Source organism: Arvicola amphibius, chromosome 4 (assembly GCF_903992535.2).
Source record: "Arvicola amphibius chromosome 4, mArvAmp1.2, whole genome shotgun sequence".
Classification (NCBI taxonomy): domain Eukaryota; kingdom Metazoa; phylum Chordata; class Mammalia; order Rodentia; family Cricetidae; genus Arvicola; species Arvicola amphibius.
This window is the reverse complement of record NC_052050.1, coordinates 106,065,152-106,083,636: the sequence shown is the minus strand read 5'-3', so window position 1 is coordinate 106,083,636 and position 18,485 is coordinate 106,065,152. Positions and strand designations below refer to the sequence as shown.

At 50.8% G+C, this 18,485-nt stretch overlaps 1 protein-coding gene across 1 annotated transcript in view; it reads right to left on the bottom strand.

Moving 5' to 3' along the window:
• The window catches only part of Med26 (mediator complex subunit 26), a 34,152-nt gene continuing 15,667 nt past the window's right edge, over positions 1 to 18,485 (bottom strand). The window contains exons 2-3 of the mRNA XM_038329008.1: positions 2,099 to 2,173; positions 1 to 1,677 (exon numbers count right to left, since the gene is read on the bottom strand). Coding sequence (XP_038184936.1) covers positions 58 to 1,677; positions 2,099 to 2,173 — 1,695 coding nt within the window. The 3' untranslated portion in view covers positions 1 to 57. The remainder of the gene's footprint in view (positions 1,678 to 2,098; positions 2,174 to 18,485) is intronic.

Below are 18,485 nucleotides of genomic sequence, written 5' to 3'. Positions count from 1 at the left end.
GGCTGGCCAGCCTAGCCCCTGCAAGGTGATAATGCACTTGATGACCAGGCCAAGTGCTCAGTCCAAGCAGACATAAGGCAGAATGTTCAAGCGCCCATCGTCGCCATGTGGGTCGAGCGATATGCACTGCGTCCAGTCATACCAATTACCCTGTGTGTCCTCACACCCGTTCACCCCTGGCCACTTTTGGGCCTGGATTCTGTCCAGATCGTCCTGCGTGACCTCCCGAGTGAGCCCGGGGAGGTCAGTGGGCGTGGGCAGCGGCAGCAGCACATGAGGCTGGCGGGATCCTCGCCGACTGCTCTCCTCCTGCTTCAGGTACTCGGCCATAAAGTGGTGTGCGCCTGGGGTCTGCGCACCAGACGATGACAACAAGCTGCTCTGGCGGCTCAAGTAGGACTGGATGATCTCGTTGCGCGACAGTTCCTTCCAGTTCGTCTGCTCAAACGGACTCTGGAGACTGGCTTTGGCCTCCTGCTGGTCCAGTTCTGTCCTAGGTGGCTGCTCTGTGGGTACGGGGCTGTCAGCCCGCACCGGCTCTTTCTGGGTTAGAGGTTTGATCTGTCTCGTCATGGGGTCAAAGGTGAGCTTCCGCTCTTTTAACCGCACAGGTTTGACGCCTGCCTCAGGCACCTGCCCATCTAAGTTCACCGTGTAGTCTCGAGGTCGGTACCTCTTTTTCTTTTTGCTGTCCGAGCCACCTGAAGAGGCAGCATCACTGTCCACCTTGGAGGAGTCTGGCGACAACCCAACCCTGCAGGATGGCCCTGTTAGCCGCGGGTGGCCCTCGGGCTGCTCTGGCCAGTGTACAGGGCTCTCAGCGCTGGACAGCAGCTCCATCCGCCGCACAGGGGGCGTGGATGGCTGGGCCAGTGGGAGTGGGGACGGCACCTGTATGGTGTCCAGTGGTTGGGGGCGTGAGGAGGGGCTGGACATGGGGCCCTTCGTTGTGTACGAGCTCCGCTGCCGGGCAAAGGAGCCTTCGTGCCGTGAGTTCCGGGGGCTGAAGGAGCAGCGAGGGGCCCCCCTGGGATGGGGAGGGCCTGGCGGCTCATCCGTCCTGTCCAGATGCTGCAACTGCGCAGTCTTGGTCTGTAGGCAGGGCACGGGGGGCTTGCCCAGGCCAGGGGAGCTGGGGCGCGGCCGCACGGCGTTCACAGGGATCTTGGTGCTGTGCTTCTCGTTCTCGCTGGGCTCCAGGCGGCTGCCATCAGAGCCCATGTGCCCACTACCATCCAGAGGGCTGGGTAAGCTCTCTGGGCTCCCACTGATCCCGTTAGTGGGGAGAGGGGATGCATTGGGGACTAGTGGGTCAGGACTAGATTTGGAAACTTTGTAGGGTGGCCCCGGGTGGCCCAGATCACGCTGGTCCCCCCTGCGCTTCCGGCTACCCAGTCTGTCTAGTCGTTGCCCAGGGAGCCTCTGGATGTCGTTGCGATTCTTCAGGTCATGGATGCTCTTGGGTGTGCTGGCCACTCCCACCTCTGGCCGGCAGTTGTGTGCGCCCCCGTTGGCAGAGCCTGCAGCTCCTGCCAGTGCCCGTAGTGCCACCTCATTCTGGTGCACGGGCTCAATGAGCTTCTGCCAGCTCCGCAGAAGCCTCTTGGCCCGCTTGGCCAGCTCCTCGTTCTTAGTTTTCTTGCGGACATCATTGATGAGCTTTCCTAGTCGTGTCTCCTACAACCAAGAGAGTGACACATGCTTATAGAATAAGGACATAGCGAGCAGGACCCTTCCTGGCTTACCTTTTCCCTACCTGCCCCTAAACTGCCAGCTTCTTGGATACAGCTTGGGTGTGTCCAGCACTATGTAGCAGCATGAATTCTTAGATTTGGAACCCAGGGGCTTTCTCAGGAACAGGTCCACTGGTTCCTGGGCCATGTCCCAAAAATGCTATGAGGTGTGCAGGGTAGGGGAAGGAGCCCAGCAGTGAAATCAGAAACCTTCATTCTTGAAGGGTTCTGTGGGAAGACTGATGTCCTGGATACACTGCCCACTGGGTCCCCTGAAGGACTCTAAGAGCCTAAGCCACAGGAAGAAGCTGGCTGGGGGCTACCCTCATCTCCCATTCTGCCCAAGATTGGGCCAGGGCTCTTACCTCCAGTGCCTCTTTGGTGATGGGGTATCTCTCCAGACTGGAGATCACTTCCAATACTGCAACCATGTTCCGGATCTGAAAAACAAGAACCACATTATCAGCTCAGGGATCTGCCCTCTCCCATTGAAAGCCCAGCAGCCCAGGGCTTTCCAAGGTGACAGCACTGGGCACCATCAAAACCCTGATTACCATCTCCCATATGCACACACTCACCCACCCACTGCCATGAAAAGAGACCTGCCCCTGGTCTGACGACAGCTTTGCTGTGAGGCTTCTGGACAATGACTGGAGGAATTACCACATATAACACAAAAAGGCTCTGAGGAAAGCAAGATGATCACAATAAACTAGTCAACCTGATGACCTCCTCAAGGTCTTCAGAGAGTCTCTGAACAAAGCAGGATGTCACAGACTATAAGATGTATGTCACATGGCCAGAAGGAAGGACTCTGGAACAAAACACCTGAGCAGCAATGCAGCCTCAAGAACATGAAAGAAGGCCAGAGACACTGAGAGGCTCTGTGTGGAACAGGCAGGGTCAGCACTAGCACTGAGCTTCACGGTGACAGGGAGGTTAACAATTCACAGACTCATATTTGGGATCCCACTCAAGAAGGGCCTGCCCTTCCATACATCACTGCACTGACTTGTTCAAACATGGCAGGCTCACAGGGCAGGTGCCAGGGCTGTCATTCCAGAGACGGTAGGACCAAAAGCTATGACTGATATGACTGGACATCCCAGCAGCACAGCCACACTGACAAATACAGTTAAGTGGGAATAGCTTTGGTGTACCCAGTAGGGCTACATTTCAGAAAGCAGACACCAACCAGCAAATATGACAAAGCACCACACATGGGCTAAGGATATGGTCAGAGTGGCACTTGAACTCTCTGTGACACATAAGAATCATAACCCATGGACCTGCCAGGTGGCAGGACAGCCCACCTATAATTCCAGCTTTGGAAGGGAAAGATGGGGTCCCTAGAGCAAACTGGCTAGTAAGACTAGCTGTGTTGGTGAGCTCCAGGTTTGACTCAGAGATGTGTCTCAATGAACAGGTGGAGGAGTGAGTGACGATTCCCAGCATTAACCTGGGTCTCCTTATGTATGTGTGCACATATGCTCCACACACATGCACATGGAAAATTCAGTGAATCCCAAACCTAAATGGCAAGCTAAAACCAAGCTCCAAAGAGTACAGGAGAGGATCTGCAACTGTGGAGGGATAGGTACTCCTGAGGAGTCCAGAGCACCAGCAGTCAAAGAAAACTAACAAAGTGAACCTCAAAATGAAGAGTCTGTTTAAACACTTCTCAGGACACATACATACCTACCAGGTGGGTAATCAATCCACCTGCAGACTGAAGAACCCCACAGGGCGGTAGTGCCATGGCACTGCAGGTTCTTGGTAGCCAAGCTAGCTGGCCACAGCCCTAAGCCCCCTTCACCGACAGCATACACCTGGCACACCGGGTCACAAGGAGAAAAGCAAATCCTCAGGTAGAACCAGGTACATACACACTCATTAGGCCAGGCCAGTCGCTGAATGTCACACACCGGCATATCACTGTCGAGGGTCATTTAGGCCTTCTCTTGTCATTGCAAGTGGGGCTGCAGTCCACACCCTTGTAGATTGGCTTACTACAAACAACCCAGTTGTAGTTGGAGGGGCAGGCGGCGGGCTGTGTTCCTGCCTGACTCGGGCATGGCTAGCTTAGCCCCAGAAATAACAACACACAAATTGTATTTACTTAAACATTGTCTGGCCCATTAGTTTTAGCCTCTTATTGGCTAAATCTCACATCTTGATTAACCCATTTCTATTAATGTGTGTAGCACCACAAGGTGGTGGCTTACCGGGAAAGATTCTAGCCTACATCCTTCTTGGGTTGGAAAATCAAGGTGACTGCCTGAGGCACCTGCCTCACTCTGTTTTCTTTCTCCCACAATTCTGTTCTGTCTACTCCGCCTACCTAATTTTCTGTCCTATTAAAGGGCCAAGGCAGTTTCTTTATTAACCAATGAAAGTAACACATAGACAGATGACCCTCCTCCATCACCCAGTGACCAGAAGCCTGATTGCTGGCTACCACCCAGCATGTTTTGATTACTTTGCCCATCCATAGCCTGGGGCAGTGAACTTCCTCCTTCCTGAAGACTCTTGGGAAGGATCCATTCCCTACACATACAGGTCAGGATCCCTATTTTCTTACTTGATGTCACCTAAATGTTGTTTCTAGTTTCACGGACACCATGTCCCTGGGCTCCTAAGCCCTCCCTCCACCTTCAATAACAGCCCCAGCAGTACTGATCACATCAGTTCTCTGACTCACATGGGTAACCCAGAATTGTTCCTGTCTCCAGTCCACACCTTAGTCATGCCTGCCAGGTGAGGTACCAGGTTGGTTCCTAGACCAGGAGGCAGACAATCTGTAGGACCCATGCATCCCCAGCTTTTCTAGTCTGCCTATTTTTAGCTGAAGGCAGTCATCATGCCTCCTTTCCTCAAGGCTCTGACTCCTGGGAGAGAAGCTGTAGGGAGCACAGAGCAGACAGCAGCCCTTTACACTGTCCCACAGTCTTTTACAAGGTATTCCTGACAAGCTAGTCCCCTCATTGGGGAACAAAGGCCTCCACTTTTTTCTGAGACTAGATCTGTAACACATCCAGATGGCTGTTACAACACTGGCTCTGTTGCTCCAGGGGTGGCTGGCCTGTCTATAGACATGGCTCCTATACTCTGGCATGAGATAGGTAGGGATTCCATGCAAAGAGTGTGCTATGAGAAGGCAAAGTCAGTGTTCCTTGGCTTGGGATCTCAGTACCACTGGGCTCCAGAGCTTGTTCCATGGCTTCATCTCCACCCAGTGACCTCACCCTGGTATATTTAGAGCCCTACGTTCCCATATAGTCCTGATCAGCAGTCCTTGCAGAGAGGACTCTGCCCAAGACCCAGCAGCCTGGCAGCACAGAGCGTGTCCTTGGACAGATACCACCCTGCTCTCAGACAGGAGAAGGGGACAGAACACCTGGGGAAACAGGTGTTGGGTTGGTGCATCAGAAATGCTCAGCTGTGCAGTCAAGCTGTGCAGTCAAAGTGTCTACTATGGGCTGCACGGATTGAATTTAAGGGGCCTTTGCCTAGGTGCTCAGAGTCCCATGGCTCTACCCTGACTGATGGGCCACCTTATCAGTGTGGGCTTCCAGAAGGCCCTGAAGAAAATGCCATATCCTCTATGTCCCCTTGCAGCTGCAGGCCACTCACCTGAGGAACCACTTGCCACACCTATAAGGCCCACACTGCTGGGGCCACACTCTGGAGTCAGTCAAGTGACCAGGCATCACAGCAGTGGCCAGGGCAGGCAGGCTCAGGTGTTCTATTAGGACAAGGCTGTCAGGGCTAATGCACTGCTACCACCATAACAGACCACCAGTGTTTTCTTGGTTGTTCCATGTATCTGTGTGTCAACACTCATCCACTCATCTCACAGGTCCTGTTCTGACTTTGGCTGGGGAACCCGTGGCAGTGCCCTGAAGGACAGCTTCAGGGTAGATGTGTAGCTCACAGAGCACATGTTGAAGGCCTGAGGGTCATTTATAGCTGCTGTTAGGAATAGCCTGGTTCTTTGTCCTTTGTGACTCATTCCCAATGCCCAAATATGCCCAAACTCCCTGCTAAAGCTCTACCACAGGAGAGCTCAGGTACCAGGCCTTGAGCTATGCACTTGTTCATTAGATGGATAGGCACAGATCAATTTGTATTTCATTAGCAAGAAGTGTGGCCAAGCGTGCCTCCCCCTTCTTTCCCCATCAGTTACAGGCCCTGTCCATTCTTTTATTTGCATTTCTGGGCACCCAGTGTGGTACTACCTGCCTGCGCACAGTGGCTCAAATGCCCATGGGGAAGCCTATTTGCAGTGGCTAGCAGGGGCACCAGGGAAGCAGGTAGCATCTCCTTGGTGGCCATACAAAGGTGGGGCAAGGAACCACCACAGGTCCAGATGAAACATGAATATTTATGAATGGAGCCATAAGAAAGAGCCCAGGCCACTGGGTGCATGCCCTAAGGAGACATTAGGTTCTTTGTCCTAGATCCCCCTTCTTGGCTGCCATGAGATGATCATGCTCTGGCACATGCTCCCACTTCAATCAATGTATGACAAGCAAAAACAACAAAAACAAACACCACCATCACTACCACCGAAACATTAAATTGATTGTGCTAGGCATTTTGTCATGGTAACAGGAAGCATATACTTAATATCAGGCAGGGACCTACATCACAAGAACCAAGGAAGCAGAAAGGCCATCCCTCACCATGAGACCACAGCCTGTACTGCTCACAACTTCTGCTAGGCAAACCCATGACATCTGGGGCTCACCTCACTGTGAGTCTGAGGAAGAGAAACCACCAGGTCCAGCATTGTCAAGCACCAGATATGGCAAGTGGCATCCATCAGAAGCAGTGACTACTCCTCCCTCTACTTTTATGCTAGAGTCTTTCTGGCTCTAGGAAACTCTGGGAGATTGGAGGTACAGTGAGTGCTCACCTGCCAATGCCTCCAGGCTACATGAAGTCAGACCATCTGTGGAGACTCCAAGAGTACCTCATAGAACCCCGAAGGCTCCTGAGCTACTGACAGACTTGAGCCAAAAAGTAATGTACCCCGAGGAGTTATGGTACTCTGAAAGTTCACCAGGGCCCAGCTAGAGGTGGGTCTCTAACAGGATTCACACAGAGTCCCAAGGTGGATGGTACTAACTTAGGAACTTCTGTGTGCAGGGAGAGGAAAGTGTAGGAAGCATACCTGCACAGCCTTATCTAGGTTCTTGGGGCTGCAGGCCAAGCAAGGAATTGGCAAGCTGAGGGGTGAATGAGCCCTCGTTTCTTACCCGAAGGCAAAGGGATTGAAAATACTACCATCATGTGGTACATGAGGCCAGGTAGAGGACACCAAGATGGGATGGGAGCGGGCGGGGGGGGGGGATCTCATGGAGAGATGTTTAAGCCAAGCCACATTATCCTGTGAAAAGTGCTGTCTACCCAGCCCCGCCTCCTGCTCCTCACCATCCTCAGTTGAGCATCACAAAGTGGAAGACCATTCAGTGGCCACACTCTGGACTCTCCAGACGACCAGACTATCTTTGCAAACTCCATCCCCAACAAAGGCTTGGAGTCCTTGTTAAAATAAATCCCAACAGGAGACACCAGGCTCCTGTTCTATGATTAGAACAGCACCATCAGATTCCCACTCCAGGGTTGTGCTGGTAAACCCCTGGGACCTAAGAAACGACTACCTGTGGGAAAATTCCAGCCAGAAGTTGAAACATGGAACTGAGACACCAAGACTTAGAGTTCCAGTGTCCCCACAGGTCAGCTCACCACCCCCTCTTCTCCCCAAATCCCAGATGCTGGCAGTTGCCATTAGCACTAATGGAACCCAAGGACTGTGCAGCTTCATTATACAGCAAGGAAACTGAGCCCATGAAGGGCAGGAATGTACACATGGACCACAGAAGGCAAAAACTCTTCCCACTGGCCTGATAAGGTTCTGCCTACAATGCACAACCTGCTTTCCTGAGTGTGTTGGGTACATTCAGCTAGCACCCTGTAATGTGCTCACCCCAACCTGCAACAGCAGAGAAGTACATAGTTAATAGCTTCCTGAAGCTGTGTGAAGCCCCTCCAAATGGTCTCAGTGCTGTGTCATTTGCCTCTCCTGAAGGGCTAACGAAGAACTAGGAGCAGACAGATCCCAGCACAACTCATACTCAACAGTATCCCTAAGCTGACATATACACTGATGGTCTAAGTAAGAACCATGCTGGTGGCCTAGTGCCTCGCCAGCACTCCCAGGCACTGCCTCTCGGCAGCCCCTGCAGCCACATTATGCAGCACAGTCCTCAGGACCTGCCCAGGAGCTGAGTGAAGCTTCAGCACCAAAGACTTTTGAAAAACCAATACACAGTGTCTTTGTGGGGTTTTTTGGTGGCTTTTCCCCCCTTTTTCTTTTAATGAAAAATGGTCCAGACAAAATTTTATAAAATTTATAAAGCCCACTGAACTCAAAAGATTCTGGAAGTGTTGATCAGCAAGCAAGCTGCGCCTTCCAAACCAAAACATGCCACAGATGGCACCTAGAAGCAGGCAATCTGTGAGCCTTCAGTGTGCTGTGTACTCCCTGCTGAGCCCAGCACTCTGTCCCCCAGCTGACATTGTTAAGGACACCCACGAACAGAATGGTGCTGCAGGACATGGTCTGGTGGCAACGGTTTCTTGCTCTTCTTTGGCTTATACCTGGATGAGCCAGGGAGCCTGTTGGGGTGCATGTCCCCTGGGCCACCAGCCTCATGGATCGTGTGAGCTCCTGGGATGCCTGATTAAGGCAGATTTCTCCACTAGGACCCAGTGAGCACCCCAAACTCATTGGGGCCAGGCTTCCTACTCGCAGCTTCTCAGAAAAAAGGACAGTGGGGTAGAGTCCCACAAACACTGCCAGCAGTTATAAAAGCCTTTCCCTATCAATAGGACCCACCTACTCCCAAGGGATAGCCAGCACGTAAGTAGCCTGTCATTGTCTAAGTGGCCCTGGCTTCCCAGCAAAAGAAAGACCACTGACTGACAGGCAGAGCAAGCCACTACCTGGCTGATGGTCTAAGAACCATGCTGGTGGCCTAGTGCCTCACCAGCACTCCCAGGCACTGCCTCTCAGCAGCCCCTGCAGCCACATTATGCAGCACAGTCCTCAGGACCTGCCCAGGAGCTGAGTGAAGCTTCAGCACCAAAGACTTTTGAAAAACCAATACACAGTGTCTTTGTGGGGTTTTTTGGTGGCTTTTTTCCCCTTTTTCTTTTAATGAAAAATGGTCCAGACAAAATTTTATAAAATTTATAAAGCCCACTGAACTCAAAAGATTCTGGAAGTGTTGATCAGCAAGCAAGCTGCGCCTTCCAAACCAATACATGCCACAGATGGCACCTAGAAGAAACCTAGTCTGGGTGCAAACAGCATGCAGACCACTTATTGTACACCATAAAGCACCCAGGAGAAGGAAGCCCAAAGCTTGGAACAGCAGCATGCACAGCTAGCCTATTCAGTAACAGAAGCTACCTAAGAACAAAGAGAAAGGCAGAGGAGGCAGATCTGTCTTCACACAAAACCTATACTGTCCCTTTGGCTTTTGGTCAGGAACAGAGACGCAAAGTAGATTCTCCAAACCATGGATCCAGTCCACAGGCCCTTCATGAGTGTACTGAGCTGCCCCAAATGTCATCTGTGAGTTTGCCGCTGCTCCACCCATGTAACTGGAAAGCCTGCAAACCAAGCACAGCTTTCTATATAGGCCATCAATCCTCACAGAAGGGTCCTGGTGACCAAGTGTCTGAAGACAGTAGGCTGAGTGGGGCTCCTCCACCTGGCCTCTCTTTGATAGTAAGAACTGCTAAGAACACCAGCTCCAGGAGATGGCCCAACACCAGAGGAAGGAACACAGTACTTGGTCCACACCTTGTACACAAGGCAGATCTCAAACAAGAGCGAGCCAGCTTTTCAGGAACTGTTAGAAAGCAGGCTCCTGAGCCAGCTGAGCACAGGCAGTGAGGCTGTGCACACACCTGGGCTGATCAGGAGCAGATGGTGGGAGTCACTTGGCATCCTGCACCAGCCCAAAGCAGGACCTGAGCCCAGTTTCTCTCCCATGAGCATGGGAAGCCACAGACAACATGTTGTGCACTACCTGAGCTGCTGCACCCATAGGAACCAGGCCTGGCCTCCAGGGCAGCTCACACATCATACACATAAATAAATAATGTGTGTGGTCTACATCTGTGAAGTCCTGGTTTTCATACTATTCTTCTAGTGAGGGACCAGAGGTCTTGTTTAATGGGGCCTTCTAGGGGATTCAAAACCCCCTGCCCAGCAAAACCTGCACTCAACAGTAGGTTGAGGGCTCCTGCTTCACCCTCACCAGATGTATCTCCATGACCACCCTAAACTCAAAGGGAGTGTATAGAGCTGAACTCAGTCACTCTCATGTGGCAGGGAGCACACTTGTGGCACACCCACAGCCTCATCCACTCAGTTTCAGAACTCTAGGCCAAAAGGATGCCCCCCTTCTTTTACCTCCCCAACCCCCAGTATTTGCCTAGATTCCAGCAGAGATACTGGTAGCTCCTGGGGGGTGGGAGCAGTGACAGACCATAACATAGGATGGGGTATTCCTAGGGTCCAGTCAACTGTCTCACCAACCACTGCCTTGCAACATCACTACATATCCCAACTTTAAGATGACACAAACTTGCCAGGCGGTACTGGCGCATGCCTTTAAACCTAGCACTCGGGAGGCAGAGGTAGACGGATCTCTGTGAGTTCGAGGCCAGCCTGGTCTACAAGAGCTAGTTCCAGGACAGGCTCCAAAGCTACAGAGAAACCTTATCTTGAAACAACAACAACAACAACAGAAGGCACAAACCCAAATAATGGCACAGACATGTCACATATAGCCTGCCTGCACTTGGACTGTCAGCTCTCAGGGTGAGCCACTGATCTATGGTGTCCATCACAAACCAGCACGAGAAATGGTACAGAGCCACTGATCACAGGCAGCAAGGAGAAAAAAACAAATTCCCCAACACTGGCCCCCAGTGACATCTGTCAGATGCCAACAGGATGAACTCATGGTCATTTTAACTGTAGCAGATTCTCCAGGCTGGGCCTAAGGAACAGCCAGTATATTACCTCCCCATTCCCAACCACCATGAAAGTCTGCCCATCCAGCAAGGGGTGGGCACACAGAGTCCACCTCACACCAGTTCTCTTGATTCTCTGCATTCACATACACACACAAGCCAGTTCATGGAGTGCAGGGATCTAGGTTTTGCTTACTTCCACTTCAAAATATGCCTACCACAATGACACACAGCAAGGATCCCAACAGTTGAGGTCCCTCCCTACTGGGTGCCATGTTTACTCCAATTAGTAAACTACATATGTTTGAGATCTCTCTTTCTGGGGCAAGTTGAGCCCTAAATACATCAAGTCAGTGTCTGGACAGCACACTTATCCTGTATTCAACTGCTGCTCATGAGGGGTGGCAGGGACAGAAGTGATTCTCATGACGAACATGAAAGTGCTGTCCTGGAGTGGGCTGGGGAGACTCTAGCCAGGCACAGAGACTACTTCTGTTCCACTGAGGCCCTAGTCAGTAGTGTGAGCTATTACTCTTTCAAGCCATACTTTCTCAACAAGGCCAACTGGCTTTTGGGAATCTTTGTTTTCAAAGCGGTGGTCCTGGAAGGTGCCAGGACCACAAAAATGCTCTTCAGTCTACCTTCTTGGAAACCAGTAGCTGATTCCAAAGTGTTATGTAAGGAGGTACAAAGCCAGGCGTTGGAGCAGGCACAGACCAAACATCACAACCACTGTGGGAACTTGGTGACAGGAAAGTCTCAAGGCAGTAAACAGAGAAGCCTGTGCACTCAGGGGTTAGGATGAGGACACACCAGCAGGCTACCACAGCTCACTAGGCCATGAGGCATTTGGGAGGCTAGTGGCAATGGGTAGTCTTTACTGGACCAGGACAACCCTGCTAGACTAAGGGACCACACCAGCACTCTGTTCTGGCCCAGAACCAATTACATGCCCAACAGGGTTAGGGCTGCACAAAGACCAGGAACTCACCATGGCTAAAAAGCTGGAGGAAGGAGTCCTGTGGTGAGACTTGGGATCCCTGTCATCAAACACCCAAGACAAGATACCCTGCAATAACTCGAGCATGTTAGTATAAAGTACAGACTGCGCAGAGACTAGCATCAGGCCTAATCTCAAAGGCTATACTGGATAGGGAACCAAGTCATTGGGGGCCTCCTGTGTTCTGGTGCAGGCACTGTAACCATTTCCTGCGGTGTGTCCTAAACATCACGCTTTCACAGTACACACGCCTGCATTCCCCTTATCTGCACCTTCAGTGTGGCTCCTGCTCTGGTGTTTGACCCCACTTTCACAACAGCCCGCAGCCAGTACTGGAAAGCACACCTTCACAATTCCTTCTTTCCTTCAGTTTTTCCTTAGGAACCTGATCTCAGTGGCTCCAGTTGGCCACAAGCGTCCAAATTCTTTTCTGCCAACTGCTACCGCTTCAAGTGTTTTCAATCCTCAGCTGTGCAAGTGCTATCATCCCATCATGGGAATGGGGGTGTAAATGTGCTGTCTTCGAAAAGGACTCCAGGGACCTGAGCCCTCCTGTTTGGCAGCACTGCCAAAGTGTCTGAACTGCCCTCCTGTCCTTGTCACTAGATCTGACTCTACACAAGCATGGCAGCGTGTCTCTAACAACCAGCAGGATATGGAGAGGCAGTATCCAGAAACTCCTATTGCTTGCATTTCTGATCCAACCTCAACCAAAGAGCATCAATGGGCCCTTCCTTTAGAGAATCAGAAAGGAAATGAGGCTCTGCCACTTGCCCAGCCTTGGAGTCTTGTGTGTCAATGCCATGTCCTACTAAGCAATCATCCCTTCAGGGACATGATGGCAGTGTGGAAATGCTCCTGGAGTTTGGGGCAGGTCAGCAGGCTTAAGTAAATCCACCTCTCTCCTAAAGGAAAGGGGGTAACAAGGCCTGAGTCTCCTAAGACCTTTCTCTGTTGTGCTGGTTAAGTGAGGCTTGGGATGAGACTCTACAGCTCATTGTCCCTTCCCAGCTGTTCAGTCCCTTTTACCTGTGGCCCCTGTGTGTGGCACCTTATGCTATAGCCCCAAATCGGCAAACAAGTCACGAGACAGGTTAGCCCAAAGGTTGTCCTGACCTGCCCTACACCTTGCTCAGGAGAGTCTGGTCTTCCTTACCACAAGGTCAAGGCAGCAGAGCTAACAGCAAGTCCACCAGACATTGCTAAGGTGACGGAAGGGCCTGGACTTCTTTCTAGGACAGCTGGGTGGAATTTTAAGACATTTGTATGGAAATCATGGCCTTAGGACTGACCGATGCCTGTGATCTCCACTGGAAAGCATGGCTGGATCCCCCACTTCCCAGGAAGGGTATGGCCCCAGCTCTGCCTAGCATGATCTCAAGTGCCACATGTCCAACAAAGTCAGATTATTTGGCAGCTCCTCTTGGAGGGGAGCAGCTGTCACCACTATTTCCCACTGTCCTTCACAACACTGAAGATGAAACTCAGCCAAGGTACATCCCTTTAATTCCAGTCCTCAGGAGGCAGAGGCAGATCTCTGAGTTTGAGGCTAGCCTGATCTACAAAGCAAGTTCTAGGACAGCAGGGTTACACAGAGAAACCCTGTCACCAAAAACCATCACAGGGCAGTGAGATGGCTCAGGAGATACAACATTTACTGTGCATGCCTGATGATTTGAGTTCCATCTCCAGATGGTAGACTGAACAATTTCCCAAAAGTTGCCAACACACACACACACACACACACACACACACACACACACATAAAGCCAAAGTCAGAAAAATTAATATATTCACTAAGAAATAAAACAGAAACCAAGTTTTGGACCTGACTCCAAACTCCTGAGCAAAATGAGGGTGACAGTGCCTGCCTTACCAGGTGGGAATACAGGTGCTGCAGAGCATACACAGTCTTTGCTATTTAACCCTTGCCTAGTGCTTATTCATATTGCCAACTTCTGGCTAGACACCCCCTCCCCCAGTTTTCTGACATAGTATCTTGCTATGTAGCCCAGGCTGGCACCCTGAAGCCCTGCTGTGTCCTGAGTTCTCATCCAACTGTTCCAGATTTTCTTTGGGAGCTTCCCATAGAGTAGGGAATAACAATCCTCAAGCCTAGCCTCCCAGTGTCCCTTGATGGTAGAGACAAGTAGAATGTTCTAGGGCACACAAACACCTAAGTAGGGAGGAGGAAGAAGGCAAGGCTAAAGTAGAGAAAATAAGAGGGACAGAGAGCCTGTGGTGTGCCAGTGTGCATGACAGAGGACCACAATTCATCTGGTCCTGAGGAAGCTGGGTATCTCAGCAATTCACAGTAGGGCAGACATGAATGAACCAGACTGCAACTCCCATCCTCTCTGAGAAGTAGTCCAAGTACACCCAATTTTCCTGGCCCTACCAGCAAAACCCAGCAATGTCCCCCAAACCTGCATCACTAGGCTGGCTAAACAAAGGTCTCTTCCCCAGCTGTAGTGTCAGTGCCCCAGGACTCTGAGTGAGGACCACAGAGATAGTGGCACTCTGCCCTGAAGCAGAGTCTCCACCAAAGCATATAACTAAACCACCCAACACAGAAACAAACTCCTTCCTGCCCTCAGCTGCCCAAGACAGAGAAGCACATCCAGTACGCTGCCATTGGCAGCAGCAAGCACAGCAGCTTTAAAGCAACTAGTCCAAGAGAACAAGACCCCTTCCCTGGCACCTTGGGGCCTCACTTACATGCCCTTCCTGCCTCCAGCCATGAACTTGTGTCTGGAGCCTCAGGATATACACAGCTGGTGCAAAGAAGCCTGGCCTCTCATCAGAGTTAACAGCAATCCTCCATGTTCCTTAAAATGCACAGCAGCCCCACATCTGACCAAGAACTGTTCCTACCATGTCACCAAACCCAGAAACTTCTTTCTAAACTTCTAGCTACTTCCCAGGTCCCTGCCTCTTACCTATTAATCTCCAATACTACCTTCTTCTCACACCTCTGCACTATCCAAGCATGAGCTGAGGTGCCTCTGGGGTCCTGCAGCAAACACAGTATATGTATGTATGCATGGGGGGGGGTGTGCCTCAGCCTCAGTGGAGTAAGCAAGCATTAAGCATTTCCTCCACAAACTTCACAAATGACTGTATCTTTTTAGGAGTAGCCAACCAAGGAACTTAGAGGTCACCTGACTGATCTGGCTGGGATCAAACAGTTGGGGTTGGGGCACAGGCAGTCTGATGGCCATGCACTGGCTCTTGTCTGATTGCTCAGCTCCCTTTCTCAGCAACACACAGCCCGTGGCCTTGAAGCACAGCTTACTGCTTACCTCAAAGGGCACAGACGCCTGATTAAAAGTACTTCAAACAGTGCAGGCAGACAGGGCTGGGTTGGGGGGCCTCCAATGAGGGGCAACAGAGGGAGTCTCTTAGAGATGAAGAGAAAGTGGGAGTGTACAGGCTGATCAGGAAGGGGAGTCAGTCCAGAGAGGGTGGGTAGACAGCAGAGCACCAGGCCAGGTTGGATGCAGGGTTTAGGGAGAAACCTAAGGCTTTCTTTCTTTCTTTTTTTTTTTTTCTGCCTGAAAAGTGAAAGGCTCAGGTTTAAATAGCTCACTCTGGCTGCCTAGTAGAGAATGCCAGGCAGACAGCACTGGCTAGCTCCAGGAAAAGAGATGATGGTAGGCAGGAAGAGGTTTTCCAGGCACAGACCAAAGAGCCCATACCACACAGGCTACTTGGATAGGAGGCTGCATATGCGGGAGTAGAGGAGGGTGACTTGGTCACCATCACCCCCAACTGAGAGACACTGAAGAGCCGGTGTCAGTACATGCCAGTTGTTCCTGATGGCTTATGTGGTCCCTCACTAAATGAGGCTGAGGCCAAGCTGCTCAGGGAATGAGGGACACCAGAGTATGATCAACCAACAAAGACTGTACAGTCTTCAAAGGGCACAGAAATGCCAGAACAGGGCCTGGAGCCCTCCTAGATCCCTATGTGTTCAGGCCGCCTCCAGTAACCAATTATACTGTTGGAACTTCCACCATCAGTCACAACTGAACAGAGCCTAAGGTGGGTTCTCTCTACACTCTCCCCATTCAACAACCTCCATCTCCCCATGACTATTTCAAGATGACCCTTTCTGGGCATACAGCCTGTAGTGATCTGAATGAGATGTCCCCTATAGTTTCAGATACTTCAATACTTGGTACCCAGTTGGTGGCACTTTGTAGGTAGGTTTAAGAGTAACCTTGCAGACTCACACATTGCAAGTTCAATGCCAGCCTGGTCTACAGAATGAGTTCCAGAACAGCCAGGGCTGATACGCAGAAAAACTAAAACAAACTAACAAAAAAGAGTGACCTTGCTGGACACAGTAGGTCAAGAGGAAGTCAGGCTTTGGGCTTAAAAAACCTCACACCATTCCATGTGTGTGTGTGTCCATACATGCATGAGTGTGTGCATGTGTGTGTTTGTAGCTTAAAATGTGAGCTTTTGCCGGGTGGTGGTGGCGCACGCCTTTAATCCCAGCACTTGGGAGGCAGAGGCAGGTGGAGCTCTGTGAGTTCGAGGTCAGCCTGGTCTACAAGAGCGAGTTCCAGGACAGCTAGGGCTACAACACAGAGAAATCCTGTCTCGAAAAACGAAAACAAAACAAAAAAGTCAACTTTCAACTGCTCTAGCCACACCTGCTCCGTCTGCTCCACCATCATGGACTCTAACCCTCTGGACCATAAACCCAAATAAGCTTCCTTCTCTATTGGTCATAGTGTTTGTCACAACAACAGAAAGTAACAGACAAAGTTGGTACTAGGCTACTGTTGTGACAGGCCTTGACCATGCTGGTTTTTTGGAAGAATATTGAAGACTGAGACTCTGAGCTAGAAAAAAATGGTTGAATGCTTGTACGCGCGGCTTATGAGCCATGCTAGTAATAGCCTGAAAGACAGTAGCGCTAAGAGTAATGTGGACTATGAAGGCCCAGCTCAAGGTTTCAGAGAGAACAGTATCAGCAGCTGGGCTGGAGACCATTCTTGGAATATTTGGCAGAGAATGCGGCTACCTCTGCCTTGTCCTAAGAACTCCCGAGTCTAAACTGGAAAGCAGCGGTTTCATTTCCTGGCAGAGGCAATTTCAAGGCAGCATCCCATGTCTGCCTGCTGCCATGTTTCCAGACCACGATGACGTCAGACTGAGCCCCCCATTTGTATTTATTTATTTTTATGTGTGTTGGTGCTCTTTGCCTGAATGTATATATGTGTGAGGCTACTGAATCCCCTGGAATTAGAGTTGCGACCCTCGTGAGCCACAACGTCGGTGCTGGGAATTGAACCCAGGTTCCCTGGAAGAGCAGCCAATGCTCTTTACTGCTGAGCCACCGCGCTAGTCACTCCCCTGGTTTTTGATACAGGGTTTCTTTGTGTAGCCCTGGCTGTCCTGGAACTTGAACTATAGACCAAGCTTGCCTTGAACTCAGAGACCTGCCTCCCAAGTGCTGGGATTAAAGGTATGCGCCACCATACCCAGCTTGATGGTGTTCAACTTGGCTTGGAGAGGCAAACTCTTCCTTCAATAAGTTGCCTTGGCCTTGTTTTAATCACAGCAACAGAGAAGTAACTAATACACTGCCCACAGAACTGAAAGCAAAAACCTGGACCAGACAGACGATCACATCTCTACACTATACGACAAGTGCCTAATGGCAGCTGCCTTGATTTCTTGGGGACTGGGCAGGCACTCTTTCCAGGCCCCCAAGGAGAGAAGTGGCAAGTCTAGAGCCACAACAGCTCTACCTCTGAGCTCCTTTCCACACCTGAACATGGCTGCTTGAGTAAGGCAGCTTCTAGCAGAGCTATGAAGGCCACCCATCCTGCCTGCAAGGGACACCCACATTAGCTTCCCCTGTAAATCTGGTACTGCGCATTTCTCCACCAGACATTTGTAGTGCCTTATAGGCCTATATTATGTGCCTTTAAGCACATGGGATAGTCAGTTCTGTCAGTATGCCTCAGGAAGCCATTTCAGGAGAGAAGCCCTTGCTGCCTATCAGAGTATCTATTAAGCCTATCAGAGAATCTATTAAGCTTCTATTGGAGGAAGCCACAAGACATGCCATGGGACGTGAACTAGCTGGAGAATAACTGAGAGAATGCCAGAATTTATTTTCTGGGCAGGGACTTACTGTGTTGGCCAGACTGGCACTAAACTCCCAGGCTAGAGCAACCTTACAGCCTTAGCAGTCTCAGTGCTGGGATACAGACTGTGTATGTTAGTTTTTTTGTACAGTTGGCTTTCATACTGGGTTTTTCTGTATAGTGCTGGTTGTCCTGGAACTCACTCTGTAGACCAAGATGGCCTGAAACTCACAGAGATCCACCTGCCTCTGCTTCCCGAATGTTGGGATTAAATGTCTGCATAATTACTGCCCAGTCCCGGCTATTTGTTTTTTTTATAAACCTGACACAAGTTAGAGACATCTAAGAAGAGGGAACCTTAACTGACCTGTGGGCAAACCTATGGGTCATTTTCTTGATGGATGTGGGAGGGCCCAGGCCACTGTGGGCAGCAAAACCCCTGGGCAGATGGTCCTGTGCTATATAAGAAACTAAGGAGGTCCTGGGCTATATAACAAACTAAGGAGGCCAGGAAGAATAAAAAAGTCAGTAAGCAGCCATCCTTCATGGATCCTACCTTGGCTCCTTCTGATCACAGACAAATACCAA